The sequence below is a fragment of the Megalops cyprinoides genome, chromosome 19 (genome assembly GCF_013368585.1).
Source record: "Megalops cyprinoides isolate fMegCyp1 chromosome 19, fMegCyp1.pri, whole genome shotgun sequence".
Lineage (NCBI taxonomy): Eukaryota > Metazoa > Chordata > Actinopteri > Elopiformes > Megalopidae > Megalops > Megalops cyprinoides.
In genome coordinates this window covers 26,237,471-26,264,921 of record NC_050601.1, presented here as the reverse complement: position 1 = coordinate 26,264,921, position 27,451 = coordinate 26,237,471, and the positions used below count along the sequence as shown (strand labels likewise).

Here is a 27,451-nt window from a genome sequence, read left to right as displayed (position 1 = left end):
CAACACCTTGAACACTTCATCATGCTCCTCAAACCATTTCCAAACAATGTGTGCAGTGTGGCAGGGCACATTGTCCTGCTGAAAGAGGCCACTGCCATCAGGGAATACCATTGCCATGAAGTGGTGTACCTGGTCTGCAACGATGTTTAGGTAGGTGGCACATGTCAAATTGACATCCACATGAATGGCCAGACCCAGGGTTCCCCAGCAGAACATTGCCTAAAGCATCATACTCCCTCCACCGGCTTGTCGTCTTCCCACAGTGCATCCTGGTGCCATCCCCCAGGTAAACGGCACACACATACATGGCCATCCACATGATCTAAAAGAAAACGGGACTCATCAGACCCGGCAACCTTGTGGCAACCCCACTGCTCCAAGATCCAGTTCCGATGCTCGCATGCCCATTGTAGGCGATTTTGACGGTGAACAGGGGTCATCATGGGCACTCTGACCAGTCTGCAGCTATGCAGCCCCATACACAGCAGGGTGTGATGCACTGTGTGTTGTGACACACATACCTTCCGTAACCATCATTAAAATTTTCTGTGACTTGTGCCACAGTAGACCTTCTGTCAGTTCGGACCAGACGGGATAGCATTCGTTGCCCTCGCGCATCGATGAGCCTTGGGCGACCCACACCCTGTCGCTGGATTGTGGTTTGTCCCTCCTCAGACCACTGTCGGTAGGTACTCACCACTGATGACCAGGAGCACCTCACAAGCCTTGCCGTTTCAGAGATGCTCTGACCCAGTCGTCTGGCCATAACAATTTGGCCCTTGTCAAAGTTGCTCAGGTCTTTACTCCCGCCCATTTCTCCTGCATCCAACACGCTGACTATGAGAACTCATTGTTTGCTGACCATCTAATCTACCCAGACCTTGACATGTGCCCTTGTTTGGTTATTCGGTTCACCTGTGAGTGGTCATAATGTTTTGGCTCATCGGTGTATGCAAACAATTATACATTCTGAATGAATTTAGCTACGCGCAAGAAATGCATTAGAATAGTTAATGCTTCATACTAACCGAATATTACTTAACATGCGTGATTTAATAGCCTACATGATATTTGATACTTGTGTAATCAACTGTATTTGACAAAGACGAGTCAAACAGAAAGCATACAGACAATATCAAAACTACTGGATGGTCTTCGCAGCCATTAAAGCGTTTATTGTGGTTCTGACTGAAATAGCTACTCGGTTTGTGTTTCCATATGTTATTACCATCGTGATTCCATAACACAAAAACAAGAAAATGTTCTTTCTATTTACATGTTTTGACGGGAAGATCATGTGGACGCGAAGTAAATGTCATGGCATCAAACTTTGAAAAGGGCAAGAGTCATCATTTTCTCTGATCTCGCCGCGACCACGATCTTGGGCGTACTGTGCTGTGTGAAAAATACAGTTTGAAGATAGATACAGTTTGTTTGAAATTTTAAAACAACTGGCTAAACAAAAGATTGATATGCATCTGTTTTCCTGGTTTAAAAATAAGGGAGCACCAACATCACTCCAGTGAGCGAGGGACATTTAACTTTTCCCATGATGCATCGCAGGTCTGTGACGTGAACCAATCATATGCGTCGCTAACGACCGGCGCAGAATTTGAAATATCGCAGCAGACCCTGTTGCCAGAAAACAAGAGGCCATAGAAACAGACGGAAGCGTAAACGCAAACTTTCGGACTTTTTGGTGTAATACACAAAACGTTACCGTTAAGCAACTTTACGTGTATTGTACGAACTACTGCGTTGCGGAGTTTTGATCACTGCTGAACACTGCTTGCTCTCTCGGCAAGCAGCAGCAGAGAGGAACGACTAGCTAAGCGAGAGTCATTGGCACTGGCTAGCAAGAGGCAATCCGTGACTATAGTCTTGCTAGTTGCTGTAAACACTGTTTCAGTAACTTTTTCCTCAGGGAAAAGTTAACTATTCCTGAAACTGGTTGACCGCTTTTAAGCTACTAAAAGGATCTCAAAATGAGCGCAGCGACGAGGGCAACGAAACAGTCGGCTCACGCGGATCCTAAACCTTCCCCTCTGAAAGAAATTCCAGATATTTTGGTAGACCCTCGGACGCTGAAGAGGTACATGCGGGGTAGGTTCCTCGGAAAAGGAGGCTTTGCAAAATGCTACGAAATCACCGACATGGCCACAAAGGAGGTTTTCGCCGGGAAAGTCGTCCCGAAGTCATTACTGCTAAAGCCCCACCAGAAAGAGAAAATGTCTATGGAAATCTCGATCCACAAGAGCCTCAATAACCCTCACGTTGTTGGCTTCCACGGTTTTTTTGAGAACGACGACTTCGTGTTTGTGGTTTTGGAGATATGTCGGCGAAGGGTGAGTAAATGTATTCAGCAGCGAGGGTCTAAGATAGATCTTTTTAACTTCTGTCCTCGATTTAGCCGTCTAACTAACTTGTACTTCCGCAGAGATGGCTAGCTAACTACTTTCGCTAACGTTAACCTACACTAGTGTTTAGAAAGTCACAAGTTAGGCCTGCTTTAAGAGAGGATGCTGTAACTTCATAGCTAGGTGGAAGGTTCTGACTAAAGAGGCTGTCAAACATTAGCCAATTGCCACGTTGATGCGCACCTAGTATGTGAGCTGTAGTCTCCATTTCCGACTGGACGCGTTCCATCCAGACAAGCGCTGCATGTAGCTTAAAGCCTTCCACTATGGACAGTACTGTCAAACTGCAGATCAGGGGCATGGAAGCATAATGTTACATAGTTAATCGTAGGTGTGGTGTGTTCGCACACACACATACGGTATATATAAAGAATTTATATGAAATATTTTTCGGGGTAGAACGTATTTGCTCGCTGCCCTATTTCTAATCAGCCAACATTAGCCATTGGCTCACCTCATTTCCCTCTGTCGGACAACTAGTCGCTCCTAGAACTGCACAAAAGGAGGAAGGCTGTGACCGAGACCGAGGCCCGCTATTACATGAAGCAAACTATTGAGGGATGCCAGTACCTTCACAACAACAGAGTCATCCACAGAGACCTGAAGCTGGGCAACATCTTCCTGAATGATGACATGGAGGTCAAGATAGGTAAGACGGCGCCCCCCTCCACCACCTGTACTTTGCCTGTTTTGTACCTGTTCAATCAGTAAGTGTAAACAACCACTCCGTCTTTACAAGGTGACTTTGGCCTGGCTACAAGGATCGAGTATGAGGGTGAGAGGAAGAAGACCCTCTGCGGGACACCGAATTACATCGCCCCTGAAGTCCTTTGCAAGAAGGGCCACAGCTTTGAGGTGGACGTCTGGTCTTTAGGCTGCATCCTGTAAGTATGGGGAGTGTGATACATACGGTGTCCGCGTCAATGCTGTTGGCCAAAATTAGCATGAAGCGCTTCTATTTTGTGACCGTCAAATTCTTGCGCTTGCCTCTGAGAGCTACAGTTTTCAGTACCAGTGAGCCAGAATTCGTGCGGAATTCAAACCGTATATATTAACTTGAGCGTCTGATTCGAAGCTGAAGTGCTGTTAATTTTTACCGTTTTTACGATGTCAATTGCAAGTGTAACACTTCGGTGGCTAATTGTCTCCATTGCGCAAGAGCTGTACTAGGTGCATGGAGCATCAAGAGCATTTTATACCCCCTGAATCTGGCTTCAACTGTCAGTTGTGCTGAAACAAAAGAAAAACCGAGCACAGCTTCATTAACAGCGGCCATACAAGCAGTTAATCATTGGGTGTCACATATTAACATACTTCCCTTTTGGACAAAACCAAAGGGAAACGTTGAAATGGCTGAAAATGTTGTTGTTCCTCTCCCAGTTACACTTTGCTGGTGGGGAAGCCTCCTTTTGAGACGTCCTGTCTGAAGGACACCTACGTGCGCATCAAGAACAATGAGTACACTATCCCCCGGGTAAGCTTCCATGTGTTGTGAAACCTACCTCACTCTTCCTAGTGAAAACCTTCCTTGGGTCCCCCCACTCAGTCATATATTTACATTACATTTACATTCTGTCATTTAGCAGACCCCTTATCCAGAGTGACTTCAAAAGTGCAAGTGCAAAGTTCATTAAACAAAATGGCATATGTTGTACAAAACAAGGACATGACTTCGCATATTCAAACATATGTCAGTGTCAAAAATGGTGACAAACATGGTGCCATGAGATGCGTCAGTCTAAAAGGTTATTTAATATTAACCCCCCCCCCCCCCCCCCGGAATAACTTGGAATTCTCTCTTATTTTTCTATTGTTTTTTTGCACAACAGAAACCCACATCTGGCCCTCACCCAACTTGCCTGACTCACATTTATCATGCTGTCCAGTAGTTTAACTCAATGGCTTTTGTCAATATCTAGTTGAAGTGCCTTGCTCAAGGTTAAAACAGCAGAGCCTTCAGGATGTGATCCCAGTTTCGACTGTACCACACTATCAGTGTAACCTGCTGATGGAGTGTGAGAAGTCAAGCTGATGACCAAGTTGAGCTGAACCAATCGTACCGTTTTTTTGTGAAGAGCATTACCTTTTCATTGGTTGATATGACTGTCTGCTGCACCCCCCTATCCACAGCACATCAGCCCGGCGGCAGCCTCCCTAATCCGGCAGATGCTCCATCCTGAGCCCGCCCTCCGGCCCACGGTGTCTGACCTGCTGGCGGATGATTACTTCACATCAGGCTACATCCCCACGCGTCTGCCCACCACTTGCCTCACAGTGCCGCCCCGCTTCTCCATTGCACCCGGCTCCCTGCCCGAGCCCAGCCAGCGCCGGCCCCTCACTGCCCTCAACAAAGGTGCGGAGGCCTGCGCCGAGTTCCAGGAGGCTCGGACTGACTTTCCCCCCGAGGGCTCTGACTCTGAGTGTTTCCCTCCCCCTGCAGGAACCGAGAGCCCCATGGAGAAGGCGGGGAAGATGGAGCCGAAGGAAGAAGCCCAGCCCAGGTGAGGAGTTCTGGTTCCTGCGTCATGGATTCAGGGTCCGGTATCTGACCTGAAGCCGCAAATGTCCATCTCAACAGAGGCTCAACAGTGCCACTGTACACACACAGGCTGAGCTCCATAACTACTTGCATATGGTCAGCCACTTTCTGTATTTGTTGTTTCACATTATTGTTGTCATTGTGAAGAGTCGGAATCTAACAAAGTCTGCCTAAATGGTATGAAATGTCCGGTTGCAGATGAGTAATAGCAAGTTGTACTGCACCTTCCCTTGAGCTAAAGCCGAGCGTTATAGCAGTGTTTTCCCCAACACAGGTGAGATTTGGGTGTGAATGCTGAAAATATGAGTCTTATTAATGAGAACACTTAAAATATAAAGCTGAATCATGTAGGAGCCCTGAGAAGGTAAATCTGAATTGAGTGGGAACCCTGTATTCTCCTTTGCAGGGAGGAGCCTCAGCCAGCGGAATGCCATCTCTCTGACTTGCTGCAGCAGCTCAGCAGTGTCAATGCAGCCAAGCCCTCAGAGAAAGCCCTCATTCGGCAAGGTAAGGATAGAGTTAAAAACAAGCCCTCATTCGGCAAGGTAAGGAAAGGGTTCATAACAAGTGGAGTAATAACACTTAATAACAAGGGTGGATGGCAGTAGCGAAATGGTCATCCACGGTTTTACAGGCTCACCACTTAAACACCACAGTCATTACTGACCAACAGGAAGTCAGTTGAAAGGGGCCTAAGCTCAAACTAATCATAGTAATCTGCAGTTTTTTCCTACTTTTTTGTGTTTACATTTTGCATCATTGGCTCTGTATATTACTGCTCAGTTTTGGTAATTAGTAATCTCCTGTTATCTCTGTATGTCAAATATAGTGAATAATGTGCCAAAAGAAAATGTTTTCACCACGTGATCTGCCTTTTGAAGAGATAATGTATTTCAGTGAAAGTTGATTACATTACATTACATTATTGTCAACTAGCAACTAGCTCTTGTCCAGAGTGACTTACAGTTTTATCCATTTATACAGCTGGACATAGTACTGGGCGGTGTTCATCCGGTATACCGGTTTTAATTTCCCGTACGGTATGAATTTTTCCTACACCGTAGCATAGCTGAAACAACAGCTGTAACGCTACAATAGGCAGCAAACTATATAATTTTGTTCGCTCAATATACTGAGTGCTGTGTAAAGTGCATTGAGAGGGGACCCCCATTAACTGTGCGTACCCTTCTTACGAACGGTTCTAACTTTATAACACAACAATTAATTACCCACAACTTACTCTCTTCAACAGGGCAAAACACCATGGCACACAACAATTTGTAACACCAGTGGCGGCTGGTGAACTGGAAACAGGGGAAGCGGAAACGCTACCTTTAAATCTGTCATTACTTTCAACCTGTTCCCCTTTATCCTCCTTGATTAACAATAAAATAAATCACAGAAGAATCGACACCAATCGATAAAACTTCCAATAAACTTAACTTTACAGGCGTTTATTGGAGACTCGATAATAAGAGACCTGCGTTTATATCACCTAAAGCTCTTAAGCTTCTGCAAGTTATTGGTAGCTGAACTGACCAGGAAAATTCACCATGTCCCCCCCCCCCCCCCCCCCCCAAGTAGCCTACTTAGCAAACATTATACAGCGCTACTTGGAAGCAACTCAAACAAGAATCACTAATAAAGTACTAATAAAATCAGTAATAAAGTTAAATAATCTGTAAGAATAGCAGTATCATTGTGAATTTAGGCTACCATGATCCGAAAGATAGCCTGTTTTGTTCGTATATGTTTAATCTAATTCGTGAACAGATGAACACGCATAAGACAAATTGAATTCACTAGAACAACCTCATTTAGCCTAATGTAAAAAATTGTTTGCGCTGCAAAGTCATTAAGTAACTGGCCTAAAGCATCCCCAACAAAAGACATTAGGAAACACACTGGCTAAAATTATGCTTGCAAAATGATTTAATTTACAAAAACCAAATTCCATTTAACATTTCAGCTGTCAATGCTATGCCGAAATGTTAAAATTAGCCTACTTTATTGTCTGCTGTGATAAAACTTTCATAGGCAGAATATTTTCGTTTATTTTCACATTTTAACCCACTGCTCTTTCGTTTTATAGTCAAGGCGTGACTTCCCCGGCGTTTATTTGAGGCACTTTCGCGGTCACTGAAAGGGTCGCGCATATCGGCGATTATAAGAGGCCTGCGTTTATTGGCGACTCGGGTTTTACGGCAAATGATTATGCTCGCGAAACAGCGCAGATTGTCTGTAGTTTGTGAAAACTACAACGTTATTTAATTAACAAGGATGGCATTTATCGATTAAAATTACGTTAAATTCTTATGACACATTACAGCTTTTGTGAGGTCTGGTTTCTAAACGTTATTGTTCATTGCACTCAACCTAACCTAAAAGTTTATTCTCAGTAATTTAAATCGATTTAACTAAATTTAGCTCCGTTTTGTAATTTGAATTTTGTAACACAAGGAAGCTGTAATGTGAAACATTTAAAATAAAGCTTTGGGATTACTTGCCACTTAATTATTCAAATTGCCATCCTTGTTAATTAAACAATCTCATGCTGTAGCTTTCGCAATAGCACACACATTTAATCTGCGATAATTTCGCGATCATAATCACTTATTCTAATTACGCAATTGGTGTCGATTATTCTGTGAATTATTTTATTGTTAATCAAGGAGGATAAAGGGGAACAGGTTTAAAGTAATGATAGATTTAAAGATAACGTTTCCGCTTCCCCTGTTTCCAGCTCACCAGCCGCCACTGATATTAAGCTTGCTTCTTGCTTGTGCAATAGAACATTTGAGAAATATCTCTTTGAATACTTAAACACTTTGACTATTTTAGGTCAGTTCATAGTGTTCATAGAACTATCTTAAAATATTTTGTTTTGAAAAGGCAGCGACGTTAAAGTTGCTGGCATATCTATTGTTTAAAGTTCTGTTTTTACTGCGTTGCCGTTTGCACAATAAAAATTGTTTACATTCTGCAACTGTTTTATACATACTGATTCCTTCATATATTGTCATTTTCTGGGGCCAAGCAAACCCTATAGTAATCAAAGCCTTCATTATATACATAATGAAATTAAAATGTTTTATATTCTATGTACTCCTGACAGTAGAATAATCCACAAACCTATATAAAGCCCCAGTCATGGAAAAAAAACGTGAAACTGTCAGAATCTTAATAAATACTGTGATACAAATTTTTGGTCATACCGCCCATCACTAGCTGGACATTTACTGAGGAAATTGTAGCTTAAGTACCTTGCCCAAGGGTACAACAGCAGTGCCCCTGGAGGGAATCAAACCAGCAACCTCTCATTTACAAAGCCTGCTCCATATCATTATGCCACACTGATCCTGAAATACAAACAAGTATTTTGCCTTATGGCTGACCACGATCTTTCCATTTGGGAAGACTCAGTCCTAACATTTTGTTGTCCCCTCTGTAGTTCTGAGAGTAACTCTGCATTGAATCTTTCCAAACTATTGCTTTTGACTCTTACAGAGGAAGCTGAGGACCCAGCCTGTATTCCCATTTTCTGGATTAGCAAGTGGGTGGACTACTCTGACAAATACGGTCTGGGTAAGTTGCCTCGCCCTTTAGTGATGGGAGAATGGAGTTTTGTGAACTCGAGAACGGGCGGAGCTACCACATGCTGTCACTCGCTTGGACCAATCAAAAAAGTGTTTCTCTCCTGGTTCAAATACACAAGTCGCTGGTGACGCAGGACAGGGCCAGCGTGTTTCACAGGTTCTCGAATCCTGGCTCTCCCGCAGCCCGCCAGCAGGCCCCAACTCACCACTGTTCTAACCTCTGTCCCGTTTCCAGGTTACCAGCTGTGCGACAACAGCGTGGGCGTGCTCTTCAACGACTCCACCCGCCTCATCATGTACGAGGACGGGGACAGCCTGCAGTACATCGACCGGAACAGCGCAGAGTCCTACCTCAGCGTGCGCTCTTACCCCCCCTCGCTCTCCAAGAAGGTGGGTCTCCACAGGGCGTCCCAGAGGGGCACGTTTAGAGGGATCCTTTTGCACCGTTTTATCACACTCACAAGACGGCCTTGTGTGACTGAGACTTGGTTAGCTTATAGTAGGTGGGTATTTACTGAAGCCAGTCAGGTTTAATACCTCGTTCACTACCGCAGAGGCAGTCTGCTGTGCGGGATTCAAACCTGCACATTTCTGGCTTGAGATCATTTCCTAACTACTGTGCCGCCCTACTGCTTGGTGGTAGGACATGTTATGCCATAAAGGGCACCGTTGCTGGTTCCCTGAAAAAAACTTTAAAGTTCATGCTACAGTTTACATTTCTATCCATAATTAGAGCTTGAGTTTAGTTAAGTTTTATGGGGAAAAGCTATGATGTATTCAATAATGTAATAATAACCAAGGGGAGTGTTTAGTTTGCTGTGCCAAGCGACTTGAAAATCATGGAGCAACCCAAGGGATGAAAGGGAGTTGAGGGTTTGCAGTTAGCTGAGGAAGACAAGCCAGGGCTTTTTGGCAGACCTGGCAGTGCTGGAGGTTGGGGTCAGATCAGCAGCAGTCCAGGCTTTTGCGGGTTATATTTTGAGAGAGCAGCCCTCTGTGCCTTGCCAGGACCCTGCTGGAAGGCCATGTCCAGACCACACGCACACGCATACACACATGCCTGCCCAAGTGATAATAATCTTTATTTAGCTCTCCCACAAGAGTGTTCTTTCAAGTGTTAAGATCAGCCATGTATATGGCACACTTTTGAACTTTTTCTTGACATCTTTACATTTCTGCCCTGCGTTCCTGGGGGGTTTTATAAATAAGTGGAGACTGAGGTGCGCCCTCCCCAAAATTCATTTACAGTAAAGGGCTTTGAGACCCGTGAAAGGTATCATTCATAAGCCTCCATGCACATGTGTGTGTGTGTGTGTGTGTGTGTGTGTGTGTGTGTGTGTGGGGAGGGGGTTGGGGGTTAGGGGATTAGGGTCTGAGAGAATGCCTCCTCAGTGTTTTGGCCTGCTCCTTCGGGGTGTGACACGGCTCTCAACCCCCCCCCCCCCCCCCCCACAGGTCACTCTGCTGAAGTACTTCCGGAATTACATGATCGAGCACCTGCTGAAGGCTGGTGCCAACATCACCCCGCGAGATGGGGACGAGCTGGCGCGTCTGCCCTACCTGCGCCACTGGTTCCGCACCAAGAGTGCCATCGTGCTGCACCTCACCAATGGCACTGTGCAGATCAACTTCTTCCGGGTGAGTTGTCCCACTGCATGCCTGTGCTTGCTAAGGTGCTATTTTAAACTGATCCCAGTTTACATTACACAATTTCAGAAACAGTCCCTTAGCTTAGAGACCTAAATAAAGAACATTTTATTACCTGCAAGTTTAAACTGCAGGACTAAAATGGAACTGGAACTAAAATTTGAATAGGAAAGTCAAACTTAATCTGATATTTGAATTAGAATTAGAATGGGAAAGTTGGCTAAAATCAGTTCAGCAACAACCCCTTCAGAACCATACCTGATTCCTGTTAACCCTCTACAGTTTAAAAGACAATCCCTTATCTTAGAAACCTAAACATTCTATTACCTGGAACACAAAATGCCAGTCCTGTCCTAAAATCCCCGTCCCCCCTCCAGGACCACACCAAGCTCATCCTGTGCCCGCTGATGGGGGCGGTGACCTACATCGATGAGCGTCGGGAGTTCCGCACGTACCGCATGAGCCTGATCGAGGAGCATGGCTGCTGCAGGGAGCTGGCCAGCCGCCTGCGCTACGCCCACACCATGGTGGAGAAGCTGCGAGGGGCGCAGACCACCTCTGCCCCCACCTCCAACACCCGCAGGACCGCAGCCGACCCCGAGTGTGCCTGAGCGCCCACACAAAAACCGCACTCACAAACATTTCTGGAATAAGGACTGATTTTATGTATATATGTGTATCTATTTAAATGTTTGATATTCAGGTATTTTTATTGTTCCCTTGTTGTAAATTACTAGCCCCCTTGGTTCAGGGCATGTATCTTTCAATGATACTTGAATTGGCCAATCAGGGCAGCAGAATAAGAGCCATTTATCATGTCTAGGTGGGATGGATATTAGTTTAAAATGTCTTGTCTTTTTTTGCTAGATGTTGGTGTTTATTAGGTATTCTGTGTAAGAATAATGCTTAATGGAGAGTTGTTTTTTTATGCTTGTGCGCTGAGTTTACAATAAAGATATTGTGAGAGATTTATGAATTATCCAAGTTTTGGGTTTCTCATTACTGATCATGTGACGAGTGCACCTGTCACTTGAAGCAGCAAAACTTTTATTGTAAAGACACGTACATGGGGGGGGGGGGGCATTCAAAGTTATTCTTCCATTACATCCTGCTGAGGGTGACAGTTTTGTTCAAATACAGATCTTAAATGCAGTTGTGGGATTATAGCACTCAAAGCATTTTATTGGCATTTTCCAGGATTCCAGGATAAACTGCTTTCTGTGTAACATCCAATACTTTATGAACTGACAGGTAAAATGTAATCCTTTTTCCACACCCTCCACAAAAAGTTATGAAGTGTTTTTACAACACAAAAGGCACGTTTGAGTAAATAAATTAAAACTTCATAGTCATTGGTTAAAACTACACCCTGATAGAAATGGAGTCAAATGAGGCATTTCTGTGTGCTGAGCAAGACTTGACATGTAATTGGGCAATGTGAACTAAAAAGTAAAAGTATTTACTTGGTCTATATAGGTGGAATTTGATGACATAACTGCTATGCACAGAGGATTGAAGCATTGTTGCACACCTCTCAGTGGTAGGCATCTGGTGCATTTAACCTGAAATGGAACTGAAGAATTGATTTATCATTGTAACGAACATCAAGGTACAACCTCTACATTAACCTGTGCCACTGCCTCCAAAAGCAGTGATGAGAAAGTGATGCTACATAGAATCCGATGGGCAGAGCTACAGTGAGCTGTCAATCACTGACTCAGCTGAGCCAGTAAAAACATTTCAGTCTTCAAGGCAAAACAAGTATGATTGGTTCAAATCGTGAGGGTCAGCCTCCTGTGGTAAGCTAAAAGTGTATCACATTCATTTGTTCTTTCTCTAAATCAAGGAATTTCATAAAAACTGAGGCAATATTAATGGAAGGATTAAGGAACCACAGAACCAAATTTTCATATATTGGGTTGCTCTGTTTGTATTTATTTGGTTGTTTTTTGCAAGCTGATTCGCCTTCCTTCCCCACGCACACATACTGTCTCACTCTGCCCGAGAAGCCAAATGCAACGTACACTCTACACATTCATATTTATTACATGACAAAACACATGGGCATCAGCAAGAGGAAGTGACAAAACCATACTGCAAAACAGGAAGACAAACCATGCAGAACTGTCGCGTACACAAGTGCCAGCATTTAATAGTTTTTAGTTTAAAAGTTTAATAGGCTTTATGTACTTTCCAAATAAAAATATAGATTTAAATATATAAATACAATATTTAAACATATCACAGGTAAAAAAAAAGTAGTTGGCAAAAAAATGGCAAAAAAATCACTGGCAGCTGTAGTTGTAGTACACATACGATACAGACACTGTTCCAACACAGAGGCATAAACTGAGGAATATAAGTAAACTTTACTGAGTCCCACTCGGACAGATTGAGGAAATACAGAGAAAATTACTCATGCATTTGGGGGGCACAAAGGTACACGTCTGCATGCTGGTGAGAGCCTGTGTCATGGAAACCTTTTTCCCCATTCAGAGGCCTTTGAAAGACTTTGAAACACTTCCCCTGTGCAATACGATATACGTAACTACAGAATATTCCAAACCTTACATCAGACCCCCCCCCAATGAAGTATAAAATTCCCAACACTGACCAGTTTTAAAAATAGAGTTGTTAGCTTCATACCTTGTAGAATGCAAATCACACAATTAACCCATTCATACATAAACACGCTCTCAATCATACCAAGATATACAGGTGTCGTTAAGAACTTCAGTAGTAAGACTAATTAAAATATTAAAACACACCATCCTCGTGCTGTGGAGGCCGTTGCTGATCAGAGCTTCAGAGCTCCCTCACTGGTGTTGGCTGTCAGCAGAGATTGGAGGCATAGAGATGGTGTTACATCACAGTGGGAGAAAAGTGAAAAAAACGATGCAATCCCAGTGAGCAGGGACTGCAGGGGACAGTGATATCCAACATCGTTCGTGATCTACTATATATGTGTGTGTGTGTGTGTGTGTGTGTGTGTGTGTGTGTGCGTGCATCCCTTTAGTCCAGCGCCCACTCACACAGCCACTGCTGGCACTGTGTAATCTGCTCTTCGCTCTCTAAGGGGGTGTGCTTTTTCTCCCCGGTCCCTATATCCTGCTCTGGGCATTCTTCCTCTCCCTCTCTCCCGCATTCCAGCAGGCCCTGCAGAGCGCCCTCTAGTGAGAGGACTGCTCGCTGTGGGACCCAACTGGCGTCAAGGGAGGGCAGGAAGGGGTCGGGGGCCGTGACCTCGATGGGCTCCTGCTCCAGCGGGATGCGCAGTAGGTAGGCGTGCAGCATCATGCGATAGGGGGCGCTGTCTGCGCGGAGGCTGTAGGTGAAGTCGCCCACAATGGGGTGGCCAATGGCACTACAGTGCACCCTCAGCTGGTGTGTCCGGCCTGCAGGACGAAAAAGCAGGGAGGCGCTGAGACAGCAAGACATAAAAGCAACCAAAAGCAAATAAATAGCACTAAATGAAATTTCAAAACAGGGAAAACAATTAGTAAAATCTCTACAGTGAACTCATATAGGTGCACTTTGCCTGTTGCATTGTACTTGCACCTACGTCCCAGCAGAGGGCAGCAATACCCTTTCCATGAATCATTTTCACTGTACAGTAATTTTGTTCCTCCTTTTCTGTCCAGTGCTGCAGTGTCGTGATATTTTTCACAGAGCAGCGGTTCTCAAACTGCAGTCTGTGGACAACCAATGGCTCCAAACTCCACAAAACTCGTCCGTGAAAAGAGTGATATTATCAATAATGTTTTAAAATGTGAGCTGACGTACTGATTAAGCAGCTATTTATTTAAATATACGTTACATTACCTTATTGCCATTTAGCAGACATTCTTACCCAGAGTGATGCACAATTTTTTACATGTTATCCATTTATATAGCTGGATACAGATGAAACCAGCAGCCTTTCAGTTAGGAGCCCTGCTCCTTACCACTACGCTACACTGCCATGTGTTTTACCATGTGCTTAATAAAGGTTTTCCACAGTTTAGTATCAGGAAGGCCATTTCCCTACCTGTTAGTGGCTGAAGCAGGACTTTGGTGACCGGGTCTCCATTATAGGAACCATACTCCAACACCAGAAGCTCTGTCTGACACGGTTTAGGACTCTCACAGCCTGCAAGGGGGTAGAGAGGGGGTGAGGTGCTCTGCATCACTGGCTGTGAGGACATGTGTGTGATTGTGTGGAGGCCCTGGACTCTGACCCTGAACTCCCTCGATGCACATCATGTGAGTCTTGCCCTCCGAGGTGTTTTTGCCAATGGCGAAATTCAGGGTCATCCTGTCGCTCTCAACGAAGCCTCGAACCTGGGACCGGGAGCGAGCATAGAGGTAGAGAGAGAGAGAGAGAGAGAGAGAGAGAGAGAGAGAGAGAGGGAGGGAGAATGAGAGAGGGAGAGCAAGAGAGACACAGAGAGGCCGAAAGAGAGCAAGTCGGGGACATACAGACAGACAGAGAGGGAGTGAGAGGGAATGAGTGAATGAGGGAATGAGGGAATGAGTCACGTATATACAGCATAACACCATTCAGAAATGACAGACACAGACAGGCACAGATGCATTTGAAAAGGATTAAATCAAAAATGTTTTGTTGGTAAATCATACAAAACAAAGCTGAGGGATCTCTCTTCTGCCTCATCAATCATTATTTAAACTAATTACACATGCATGTGTCAACATCGTGTATAGCGAAAGCAAATGTCAAGAGATATGAGTGACTGACGTCCAAGCTGTCTCATAAAATGATTAAAAAATTTAAAATGTTTTGCCTCTGCATGCATTTTGCCTGCAGACTGAATGTGCCATATAACTGTATCCTATTAGAAACCACATGGTAAGTCAAAAAGGGTCTCTCTGCAAGTACAAGCACCATACATGAAATGTGCCTGGTACTGCATAATAATACATAATGTATGCGGTCTGCAGTTTACTGTTGGCATACCAGTGCCAGGTAGGCCTTGGTGACGAGGCGCTCTTTGAAGCAGCGGTATGCCCTCCCGGCAGCAGCCTTGTTCAGGGCAACACACAGCGCCCCACTAGTGGAGAAATCCAGCTGGTGACAGAACCTGGTAGAGACACACACAAGAGCCACGGTCGTCTCGACAGTGTGGCAGTCCAGCTGTTAACAGAACCTAGAAGGGGCATATACACACACACACACACACACACACACACACACGCTGGGTTCATCTCAACTTTGCCATGGTCATGCTGCTAACAGAACCTAGCGGAGACACACACATACACACGCAAGAGCTGTGTTCAGCTTGACTGTGTAGATGTCCAGTTGGTGGCAGAACCCAGCAGAGACTTATGCTGAGCTCAGAACCACACACACACACACACACACACACACACACACACACAGGCACACGCACACAGAGGAACCCTACTCATCTTGACCGTGTCGCAGCACAGCGCCAAACCCCCATTGGCGCTTCGCTGCGGCGCCATTGGGTGTAATGGATACCCCAGCGCAGTGCTGCAGAAGCATGGGGGGGCAGGAGGCGCGCCTCTCTCTGCGTCACATCACATCGCAGTCATCTCCAGTTTCTCAGGCTCTCTCAGTCTGCTGTGCAGAAAAGCACCTCAGCCTGAGATAAGAGGCTGCTGCTGCTATACTCGCTAAAGATAAAGATGCTCTGCATGGTGCCTCTCCTACTCCGTCATTAGCCTAAAAAATGTTTGTGTGCCTTTGTGAATGCATGGGCAGGAGTGTGCACATACACAACTGTGTGTGTGTAAGTGTGTGTGCATGCATGCAAGAGCAAGCGTGTGTGTGTCCATATTGGGTGTGCGTGTGCAAGTGCATGCGTACGCAAGTGTGTGTGTGCCTGCATGTGTGCATCAATGACTGTCAGTGAGTGCGAGTGAGCACATATGCAAGTATGTATGCATCTGTGTGTGTCTGGTCATGCCACATATCTAAGTGTGTGCGTGTCGTGAACGGCCCCATCCACCCTGCAGTAGTGGCTGCCATAATCGATCCATCCTGGTTTACTGTGGAGTTCCTGGCAGCTCTCAGCAAAACTCCTTCTCTTACAGGAAGACAAATTTAAAAGTCCTGCTGGGACATAATTAACATCCTGAATAACAAATGTCACACTCTTCACAGCTGCCTGCTCAATACCTCTTTGAATGCTGCAGCACTCACTACAACTTGCACTATTTGATTTATACATTTCATATAAACCCTGAAAAACATGGCAATGACTCAAACACCTGAGACCTGTTTAAAGGTGGAAGAGGATGGGTATGTCTGAGACTACCTTTAACCAATAAATGCACATGGAAGTCTGATTCCTGTCTCCTGTTAAAGGGAAGTCAAACAAAGTTGCAGTCAATGACACATCTCATGTCAATATTTCAAACTGGAACTATCATAACTGAATTTGTATTTCTCATCCTGGTGATCTCTAAAAGCTACCAGCTGTTCTTTAAAAAACATATTGGCACTTTGCGTTATCATTAAACACGTGAATGCCGATTGAGTGTGTCGGTGACGTACCGTTCAGGAAAGCATACTATTAATCACAATTTAAAGAATGAACCTCCAGCGTTTTGTTGGACAGACTTTCCAAACACACACCAGCTTAACAGCCCCCATAGTGTTCATTTATGAATTGGTGATGATTTGATTTGGTACGGAACCCTATGGATTCATTTTTTCCACAGAACAGAGTGCAATTTAACCGTCTGTGCTTATTTAATTGCAATTGGAGATGGAAGCTCAGAGGAGAATGTTGGGACTCGGACACCTGAAGCCGTAGTAGGTGCCGGGGTCGGCCAGCTCCGGGAAGCGGTGTCTCAGCTGGCTCTGCACGGTCTGTTTCTCATACCACATCTTGCTGTCGATGCGGATGTCCCAGTGCTTGTTGACCACGATGAAGTCAGCGCTGTGGTACAACACGCGCAGGTTCTCCAGACTGGCTGGCTCCATGGTCACGTTGTGCTAAGGAAAAACACGTGGGGGCGGGGAGTCAACTTCAGTCTCTGCTGCAGAAGTATTTAGCTATCTACAGCAGTGTTCTGATCATCGTTTGTAACACTTACTGAGGGCTGACATACAACAAAAGCAGCTCTAGAAGCCGCTATTATTTTGAATAATTTATGTAATCTTCCCGAAGAGCGGTCCCCACCACCGACCACAACTTTTTCCGTCTAGCTAAGTACAGTAGGCTTCGAGCAAGTGGACGTGGTAAACAACCACGGCACGCATCATCATCATCATCATCATCATCACCACCACCAATCAGGGAGATAAGCATCGCGCCTCCATAACCATTGCCTACTGCAATAAACAGCTTTCTATCTAACTGTGGCGACAAAGTAATGAAGAATATTTATCATGTGGATAGTTCATACTACACGGTCATCGATTATTGATGACGTTACCCAATTCAAAATATGTTGTGCGCAGTTAAGTCGCAAGCTGACTGGATGGCTAGCTAGTTAGCTAAAACGTCACTACTTCGCCAGCTAGGTAGCTGTCTTGGGAACTGTGATTAGAAACTCTAGATCCGTCATTATGTCATGTCACGTTTTCTGTCTATCTCTGGATGCTTAGCGAATTACATTCACTTTGCTATATTTATTCATATTTTATGCTACCTACGTCACGTAGCTAGCTAACTAGTTAGCATCCTGTCTAACACAGGCATGGTCATTAAAACTAACGTTAGCTATCTAGCGACCCAGTAATCTAGCTTGCTAACCCTACTAATGTCACCCACGGATGTCAACCGAAATAGTTCTGGGGCTAAAGAGATTTCAGTCGGACAAACTTTTACATAAAAAGGATCAAACCTACTTGATTTTACCGCTCAGCTTTGGATGAATCGTGCAGTTTATTACATTGCTGTCTCCCAGCCGGACCACATTGTGTCAGTGTACAAACATAGCACAACCACGCGTCAGCTACAGCGTCATAACTATACTGACAGATGAAGCCACCAATTACGCAAAAAAATACGTTGCACATCTACCAACCAGAGGCCTGCTAAATCGGATGAGAAAGATACGAGTGACCCGGAAACAGATGTGCATAATCGTTTTGCGCGAAATGTGAATACAGTTCATTGAAAGCGTAGAAAAAGTGTACATGGCAGAAGTACCATGGTACATCTGTAACGACAGAGGGCGTGTTTAGAATGTACATTTTCATAAACGCAGTATTGGTTGTCATTCGGATGTCACTCAGTTTATGACAATATGCGTTTTGTGTTTTGTAGTACAAGTTGTACTACAGATTGTTAATAAGGGGTTATACTGTACAGCCCCTTATTAACAATCTGTCGAATTATATGTTTTGGGATATTTTATCTATTAACTTAATTTTAATAAATGCATACCTTTACCTAGTAACAGGCGTGGAGTAAAGAATAAAAAAGAAACAGACGCAACACCGCGTCTGGCAATACAAAGCAAGATTTAAGGACTGGCGTTTTAGTCGAAAGAACCATTAATGAAATAATTAATTCCTCGAGGTAGATCTGCTTTGATTTTTTTATACATGTTCTCTTGTTTGAAACATACAATACAACATGCAGGAGAAGGAAATCCATGCTTAATTACCCCACCTGCTCCTTCTGTTCCTCCTCCTCCTCCTCTTCTACCCTCCCTGCCTCTCTCTCTCTGCTTCAGTCATACTGTCTGATGAGGCAAACCTGTACTTATGTGCTTGGGGCCCCGCAGACAGAAATGTCTGGTGACTAGCGAGACAGGAGATGCTCCCTCTGTGATGTCAACTCTTAATGTTCATCACTGAGACTCACCGAGAGTCTTTGACTCTTACCTTTTGCCTTTTAACCTTTGACACTACATATACTCATAATGACTCATAATGTGTGTTTGTATGTGTGCGTGTAGTTGGGGGTTGTCAGTCCACCAGTGTGCATTTATTTGTAGAACTGAACTGCTTCAAAAGCAGTCCAGCTGACAGCAGCATGGCTTTATAGCTGAATAACTGAACTTATGACCACAACATTGCAGGTTTGAATCCTTGAATGAGGCACTGCTGTTATTTCCCAGAGTGAGGCACTCAGGCTGGAGGGACTCAGGAACCCTGCAGCTGCATTGATGGATGATTTGTAAAAAATGATGTAAATCATTCTCAATGGGGACATTATCGAAACAATATGGATAGATTCAAGTGTAGAAGCTGTGTGTTTTAATTTGTAGGAAATTCTTTGATCATTTTTCTCCCTCATTCTTTTTTATCCACCTGCCCTCTGCCTTTACCATCCTATGTTCCAAGTTGATTCTGTTTAACCACCCATACTTATCTTTCAAGGCTGTCATCCATTCTGAAACAGAGAGGGAGGGGTCAGACACACAGTGTCACTTCAACCCAATGGCTCTATCTGTAATGACCTGCAGGGGGAGCTCTAACTTTGAGAGCCTCTGAAGACTTATTTATGTTTCAACTGAGGTTCATTTGTGAGATAGTGAATTCATGTATTCCATGAAATAATTGAATATATGTATTTCCAGTTGGGCCACATTAATTTCGAAGGTATCACATTTTTTGTGAGTCATTTTTAACGCACAAACACACACATATGATCATATGAGAGCTGTGAACTGAAATGCATGTTTTCTGGCTCTCTCTCCAGCAGACAGATCTCAGGGTGTCAAAGGAAGATGGAACAAGGTGGGGGCTCCAGTGACAAACTGTAAAAAGACAGCCAGACAGCCACTCCCAGGCTACAATTACCCAGGTTGGGATCTGCATTGGCCGCTAGCCAGGACTAGTCATTGATTGGATGGTCATCCAAAGCCCTCCTGCTTCTAACCCTGAGATATGCTGTCCCACATACCCCCATAACTCCTCCCACACAGAGAACCTTTCGTCTGCTACATGCTAAAAGGTGTTCCTTGAATTGCGCTTTTGAAAGGCAAAAAGGCTTTCCCCTATTATTTCTAATAATTCTCATTTTATTAAGTGCAGTAAAACAAGAAAGGTCAGCACCTAGCATGCAGGGAGAAAGCCTCCTACAGTCACACTGTGCAGTAAACCCAGGTGCATACAATATATGTTTCTAGTTGGACACTGAATACATTTTCAATGTCCATCTACACGCATACAGTGTTTGTAATGGTGGTAATGCATATCGCACATGAAATGAACAGAAGAATAAAGAGTACAAAATATACAATTATGTATTTGTACCCAAACTCCAAAAAAAAAAATCAACTGGATTACAGCATTTCTTATCAAAATACACATCACTGTTACTGTTGGCTTAATTCAAGCCTTTTCCACTGAACTGAAACTTACCTATGCAGCATTAACATTCGCATTCCATTAAATCCACAGAAAATATTGTGCGAGGTGCAACAAAACAGCACTCACTTTATTTGTTTCTCACAGTTAATGGCAAAAAACAGTATAGCCTGAATCAAGGCTCAGAGGTGGAACTAAATCTCAACATGCCACGGTTTCCCCTAGGATGTTTTCCTGGAGAGAATATTTTGTTGGATGTGCCAGGACTATATAAAAACAGCTTTTACAAGGCTGACACTCATAAATTCTTGATATGTCATACCACACACTTTACCTGTATTTTATATTCTCTACATTTCATATTTATAAGGTTACTGTAGCTGTTAAACCTGTGCAGATGAAAGAGTTTTTTTCTCGCTTCACTTTTAAACTCTGTGAGGTAATCATTTCTTGTATAACACCTCTGTAATCCTTCTGTGTTCTGTGTTGGTCCATTGTGTTGCAGACAGCCATACAGTAGAAGCTCAGGGTCCATATGTCATTGACAAGGTCATGCAAACACTCTATCGACCCATTCACAGTTAATCAATAATTTCCATAAGGGGTCTATCGAAACACCATGGTTATTTCCTTTATGGCTTGTGGTTCTTAATATAGAGGCCCACCTCCATTCTGCAGATAAATTAGTGCTAAGAGCCACCGGCAAATTTTAGCGATGCCTGTCTTCATTAATTGTTAAGCCCCTGAACATATTTTCTGTCTATTGCAATATATATGATTTCTGTAAACACAAATATAAAACAGAAATGTGTTTTTTGTCTGTGTAGAGCAAACACAGTTCTGTTTGGACAACATGTATAAGCAAGTGTTTTTCACAGCTGATTTCAAAAATGAAAAAAGTACAATCTTCTGATGTGATTTATAATGTAAAACAATTCAAATTCATAAAAATATTGAGCTAATTAAGTAATTAAGGCATCAGAAATGTGCCTCTGTCAGAGATTACCTCCAAAATGTTCTACATTGAAAAGTAGTTAGTCAGTTATTGCTCTATACAATCCTGGGCAACATGCAGATGATCAATTTATCAAGCTGGACATATGCTGTAAAAACTCAGCCCCAGGCTTTGCCCACACTGGATTTGAACCTGTGACCTTCTGGGTATGACTCAGTACCCCTTTACAAGGTATGCATCTAGTCCACCATAGACTCATTTGCCTACCCTGCATCTTTGTTTGGCTAACACTGAAATATGAACATTCAAACTATATCCTCAAATGTATTTGCTAAATCCTAGCAAATATTTGCTGACTTTCATTTGCACCTGCTATGGCTCTTAACAGAATTTGGAATGTTATGTAATGACTCCTCCTATCACATTATGACACTTTGATTTGGCATGGTCTCTGCTCTTAGATTAACCTTCCCTGTATACACCTTTGTACGTCGCTTTGGGTAAGAACATCTGCTAAATGGCTAAATGGCTAAATGTAATGCAAAATGTCATCCTGACTTGGGAACAGGACAGCTCGCACACCTCCATATCTCCGAGGAGTGGGATTAGGGGTGCGCCAGGGATCAGCGGCAAAGGTGAGCTGCTTTTCAGTGGAAGATTACAGCACAGCACATGGAGGTCTAAATTCAATCACCATCAGCCCCCCCCTTCTGAATGAGGGGGATGATTAAATCAGCACGGTCGGCATCCCGACCGATGATGCCAGCTTCGGCCTCGCCTCTCGCACCTGTGGGACAGGGTGGAACAGAGCCTCCCTCTGTCTGCTAACCCACAAATCAAATCCCCAGCTTTCTGCTCTCAAAGCGTCAGCGCCCCCCATCACTGTGCTGAGCTCTGTGCATGCGTTTCTCCCTTTAAGCGAAGGAGCCATTACTCATACCCAAAGTGGTTGGGGGTAGAGAGTTGGGCTGAAGGGTTGAAGCTGAAGCCCAGACCTTCCACAGCTGGGATTGCAGTGAGAGCTAGGCAGAGTGGGCATTCCCACTGTATCAGATTGCAGGTCGAGACTTTATCATGCATGTTTGTTAATCACAGCCTCTGCAAGAGTTAGCAAGCTTATGCACCAATATCTGCGCATGTCATCTGCTCCTCTTCCACCCGCCCGGCCCACGCCTCCTATGTATTGTCACTTTCTATTCCAGATCTGCTGCCCAGCAACTCTGTGGGAGTTCCTTAGGCTGGTTTTGAGCCAAGCTGCTCATGCTCTCACTGTCAATGACTTTTTCCCATAGAGGTAGAAGAGAGGGCAGAGGAGCCCCCTTTTTAGAGATGGTGATCCAGGGGGGTGTTGAATTGAACAGAAATGGCCATGTGGGCTGGAAGCAGAAGAAGAAAACAGGTGGGCATGCACTCTAAGTGCTGCGCCCTGGAAAGCCCGTCTCATTTACGGCCTTCTATATGGGTCTGTTCATTGTGACAGTCCTGCAGTGGTCGCACCTACATGCTTGTCAGTGTATTTCTGAGCTTTGAATTGCAGTACGTCATTATTACCATTAATATTATCGACTTATTCATCAAATCAGGTTACGTGTCTTGCTCAGGGATAAAACAACAGAGCCTGTTTCACTTTCAACCTACAACCTTCAGTTACAAAGCCAAAAGTAAATACACTGTGCAAAATAATAATAATATTGAACCATCCCAGCTGCCTTTTGAAAGTAGGGTGTGTTCTCCAATGAGCACCAGATTTTCAAATGAAACAGACAGCTCTAATGAAAATCAGTCCGCAGCTATTTCTGGAGGCAAACAGGTTGTGTTCGGCCACTGTTTACCTCAAGCTTTGTACTGATAACGGGCAGAATTGTTTGAACTAGAATTCATTCAGTTATGTGGCGAAATAGATAAATGCACTAATGTTGCATGGAATGCTGTAAGTCCTGTTACATCATCATCCCAACCCTGTAACTCTGTTGGGACAGGTGGGGGGGTAGGTGGGGAATTGTACAGTATTGAGAAGTAACACCTTTTGGAATGTTAACACCCGTCTTCTGTGCATTTTTTTCAAGATGACTGTTAAAAGGACAGTGGAGAAATGCCTTGCTTTTTTACTTTTATTTTCTGGCGTCACTTTGTTTTGTTTTGTTTTGCATGGCTGCCCTGGAAAGTGTCCTCATCTCGCGCACCGGTCACCTTGTCACCATCCTGCGTGAGGGCTTAGTGACGAGGAAGATTACGCTCTGCTGTGTTTACTCTTGATTGGCAGTGGCGGGTCTGCCACACACCTGTTCACCCCCGCTCGGCGTGCCCGTCACTCTCCTCACTGTCCTGCTCAGGCACTGAGCTGATTCGCCGTCTCTCTGGCCGTGGGCGTTCTCTCTGCCATCCGGCACAGGCAGGGCCGTGCGGCCACAGCGGTGGGCTGCAGAGGGACATTGGACGTTTCGCTTCTCAGTCAGAGGAGCACAGAAGTGGACCTGATTGCAGAGAGAGGGGATGGATCCTGCGAACACGCCACGGAGGGGAAGTTCGGGCTCCGCGCTGGTGACCTTTGGGCCTCCCCCTGCTGGCGCCAGCATACAGCAGTCCTTCCTGCAGGCGCGCTGTCAGGAGCCCATCATGACCACAAACTGGGGGCTGCCCCTGTTCATTGCCCTGGTGCTGCTGGGGCTGGTCTACGCTTTCCTGTACCTCCCAGCCACACTCCATCGCGCCCTGCTCCAGGAGGCCATGGCCAACCAAACCACCAGTGGCGCCGCCTCGCATGGCAAGGGGGACTGACAGCACAGGACACGATGGGAGTGGATGGCATATGGATTGAATTCTGCTACGTGACAGCGTGCATGCATTTCTTAACAGCATGGTCATGTTGTCATGGGTGCTCTCTGTGTGTCTATCTTTCAAACACGTCTTTTTTTCCTGTGCCCGTTTCGGAGATTTTCTATCCAATGTCTGGGCGGATGTGGGCGGATGTAGGTGGGCCCCCCAGGCGGAGGCCGCACAGACCTCAAGCATCTGCCAGTTATTTTTACATGTTGGAGAGAGTCCCATCACCAACATCACTCCTACTGCCAAGAAAACCCTCTCAACTCCACTGCGGGAGAGGAGGCTGTAGATTCTGATCTAAAAGTTTTTGGCTGGGCATGGGTAGACAGGTAGACAAGGTTTGTGTGTGCACGTGTGTGTGTGTGTGAATTGTATTTGTGTGCTGAAGGAGTTGTTAGGTGGCAGGTGACCACTGACCTGCCTTTCCTGACCCCCCAAATATATTGCAGCTGCTGCAGCCTGAAGAACTGGGACAGTCTGGATCCTCTTGAGCTCTAGAGTTCCTTCGCTTCAGGGGAGACTTTCCAAAAGGGCTGGATGGAATTGAGCACGCTCTCTGCAGGCGCCGTGATTAAAGCTTGTATGCTCACAATGAATGCTTCTGTGAATACTCACTTCCTCCTGTTCGAAGGGCCATCCTTACACGGAACTGCCTTTTTTCCTGCAGCTCAGAATTTGGATATAGTTAGAATAGGCATTACGCACAGATACATAAACCTGAAAACTGTAACATACGTCATGTGACTATCATAACTGTTGCCCTACAAAACACCCAGAAGCAAATGAGCAGGCTACACACAGTCACTGGTACGTGCGATTAAATCTTCACTGTAAATATTCCTTCACTGTAGTATATACGCACTGTCCTCTGTTCAATGTAAAATCGTTGCAAGGTTCATAACACTATCCCAACTGAATCTCAAATGAAGTCACTGCATGTGTTCATGTAAAAAATTACAACTGTCTGTTCATTGTATTTTGTGAATACAGGGCTCAAGACTGGGCATAACTGGAAAGGTGTAAGAGATTAAATTAAACTCATTATTCTGGGATTCTGACATAATATAAATGTATGTGTACAATTGTAAATATGGATTTTTTTGCTGTACATTGTGTGTACATATCGTTTTATAGTCTGCACACTTAACGTGTTCTTCACATTATTGTAGCTCCTAGATGGGCCCCTTTGACAAAAATTGTTACAGCTTGTTTGAGGCATCTTAAATTGACTGAGGTTACCTCACTGTCATATTAAAGGTAGATTTTGTCAACTAAGCAATTCTTTGGTCTTGAACAGGTTTGGTATAAAGTAGATGGAGAACAGTACTTTTACCCTGTGTGGTGTGTCATTGGTATATTTGCATGCTGTTGTCTGATTACATGGGCCTCCCTTAAGTAATGTTTGAGAAACAGCAATGTCTACGTGAATTGTAATCAGCGGTATGAATAGGTAATATAGTCAACCGATAGTGATTTAAATGATGGTGGAATTAACTGTCTTCAGTGCTGATGGAAGCACTGGGCACCTCTTACCACTTTTTATCATGTAAATCCATAAATAAATCTGCAAGCAAAGCAATGAACATACATCAGTGCTCTGCCTGCAAGTACTCTGTTTACACATACTCCATGTGTCTGTGTGACGCGATTTGTGCACTTTCAGCTGCAAAGCATAGCAATGTTTATGCTTTATACTTTATACTTTTAAACTTCTTCATATCCCATTTATAGAAAACGTAAATGTCAATGTAAATGTATGGTTATTACTTTTATAGTTATCGTTGTCCACCAGTAAATTCTGCACACATGTACATAGCTTTGCAACCACAATATTGTTAATGAGTCCACTAACATTCAAACGTACCTTAATGATGAAACTTATTTATGAAAATCTGTTCTCCAGCCTTACATCTTCAACCTCAAGGTCACAAGCTATCAAAGAGAGGCTCGTTGATCCTGCTAATTTCTCCTTTTTCTTTCAGAGTAGAACCTATATGCACTTTGAACAAATCTCACCTATTTTCAGTACTTTGCTCAAAAGTATGTGTTTTTTATTCAAAATTGAATACACAATCAATGCGTCATTTGATTTTTAAAAGTAATATTCAGTGATTGACATTGTATTGGAAAAATCTAGTTTTCAACCGTGAGTGTGATCGCCTGTGAACCTGGGGTCTTTTGATCCATGAGATTGTATTCCTACAGTTGGACAGACCATTAAATAGCCCCGCGTGACAGGTCTAGGATCACTGGACTTGAAACAAATGGAAATCACAAAAATAATGTCTTTTGTATTCGTAGTACCTTTGAGTCTTAAGTATAACTGCACGAAACTGTGAGGGGATGAACGGCGCGCCCACCAATATGACTGATTACAGGTGTTATTTTTCCCCGAAGTGTTTCTCAGAATGATCTCTCTATACATGTATATTCAAACTAATCTCTCTATACATGTATATTCAGAATGATCTCTCTGTTCAGATATATATAATTTTACTCATGATTTCGAGCAGCGCTCGAAATCCTTTTTTATTTTTCCCCACACACCCGACGCCCGGCGCTTTCATCCTGCGTTCTGTTTCATCGGGGCATTTTAGAAATCACGCCAGGATTGATTTAGTGATATTGCTTTGTATTTGAGCACAAGATTAAAGCCGATCTTACCCCCTCCTAGCTGGTTCTAATTTAATTTGTGTTGTGCGTTATCGCTCGATCCGCGCTGCTGAGCCGGTGTTGCGCTGCAGTTGCAAACGGGGAGCAAGGAGACACCCAGGATTCTCCCTTGAAAATGAACCAATCTTGGAGGAGGCTGTTTGTTTGGGCTCCTTATTTACCAATTAGCCTTATAATGGCCGCCTATTTTGGTTTATGAAGTGTGCGTCCAAACAAACACGTTCCCTGTGTTAAGTTCTTAAATGCCTCTTTATTGAATTTGAACAGCTTTTATTACAATAAGGTATATTTGTTGAATAAGGTATTGTGGTCTTCAGTAATACAGTCAGGTGTACAGTACAGCACTGGGTGATGGAGATGGCTCAACTCTGCAGACGGGGTTCGGTCTCAGAAGTATAGTTGGACTGTATAACTATGCGTGAGTGGGTGCGTTGCTGTTTTTGTCTGATTGCTGGCTTGCATCTCCACTGCTTGGTAAATGACTCCGTTCTTGGTTTTTTGATTTGTTTGAATCAGAATATGATTGGTTGTTGACAGCGTTCTGCGTGTATGACAAGTACTGTA

General features: G+C 44.1%; 2 protein-coding genes across 2 annotated transcripts; one reads left to right on the top strand and one right to left on the bottom strand.

The window, feature by feature from the left end:
* The first annotated feature begins 1,985 nt into the window (after positions 1 to 1,985).
* LOC118794002 (serine/threonine-protein kinase PLK1-like) lies at positions 1,986 to 10,810 on the top strand. Its single transcript, XM_036552136.1, has 11 exons — positions 1,986 to 2,345; positions 2,898 to 3,066; positions 3,157 to 3,301; positions 3,798 to 3,891; positions 4,548 to 4,770; positions 4,858 to 4,918; positions 5,363 to 5,463; positions 8,464 to 8,541; positions 8,788 to 8,942; positions 10,008 to 10,190; positions 10,577 to 10,810. The coding sequence occupies exons 1-11, from the start codon at positions 1,986 to 1,988 to the stop codon at positions 10,808 to 10,810; spliced, it is 1,803 nt and encodes a 600-aa protein (XP_036408029.1).
* A 1,631-nt stretch (positions 10,811 to 12,441) lies between these two features.
* rpusd1 (RNA pseudouridine synthase domain containing 1) lies at positions 12,442 to 18,106 on the bottom strand. The gene is made up of 6 exons (XM_036552720.1): positions 18,022 to 18,106; positions 16,970 to 17,163; positions 15,154 to 15,277; positions 14,417 to 14,519; positions 14,227 to 14,328; positions 12,442 to 13,594 (listed from the first exon to the last, which is right to left on the bottom strand). The coding sequence occupies exons 2-6, from the start codon at positions 17,149 to 17,151 to the stop codon at positions 13,212 to 13,214; spliced, it is 894 nt and encodes a 297-aa protein (XP_036408613.1). The 5' UTR covers positions 17,152 to 17,163; positions 18,022 to 18,106; the 3' UTR covers positions 12,442 to 13,211.
* Between the last annotated feature and the right edge of the window lie 9,345 nt (positions 18,107 to 27,451).

What these genes read in the sequence shown, in the direction of transcription:
- LOC118794002 (XM_036552136.1), top strand. Translation starts at nt 1,986, where the DNA reads ATGAGCGCAGCGACGAGGGCAACGAAACAGTCGGCTCACGCGGATCCT. An exon ending in ATGAGTACACTATCCCCCGG is followed by an intron (nt 3,892 to 4,547) that starts GTAAGCTTCCAT and finishes CCCTATCCACAG; the next exon opens with CACATCAGCCCGGCGGCAGC. An exon ending in TGCAGATCAACTTCTTCCGG is followed by an intron (nt 10,191 to 10,576) that starts GTGAGTTGTCCC and finishes TCCCCCCTCCAG; the next exon opens with GACCACACCAAGCTCATCCT.
- rpusd1 (XM_036552720.1), bottom strand. Translation starts at nt 17,151, where the DNA reads ATGGAGCCAGCCAGTCTGGAGAACCTGCGCGTGTTGTACCACAGCGCT. An exon ending in GTGCATCGAGGGAGTTCAGG is followed by an intron (nt 14,329 to 14,416) that starts GTCAGAGTCCAG and finishes ACCCCCTTGCAG; the next exon opens with GCTGTGAGAGTCCTAAACCG. An exon ending in CCTGCTTCAGCCACTAACAG is followed by an intron (nt 13,595 to 14,226) that starts GTAGGGAAATGG and finishes TTCGTCCTGCAG; the next exon opens with GCCGGACACACCAGCTGAGG.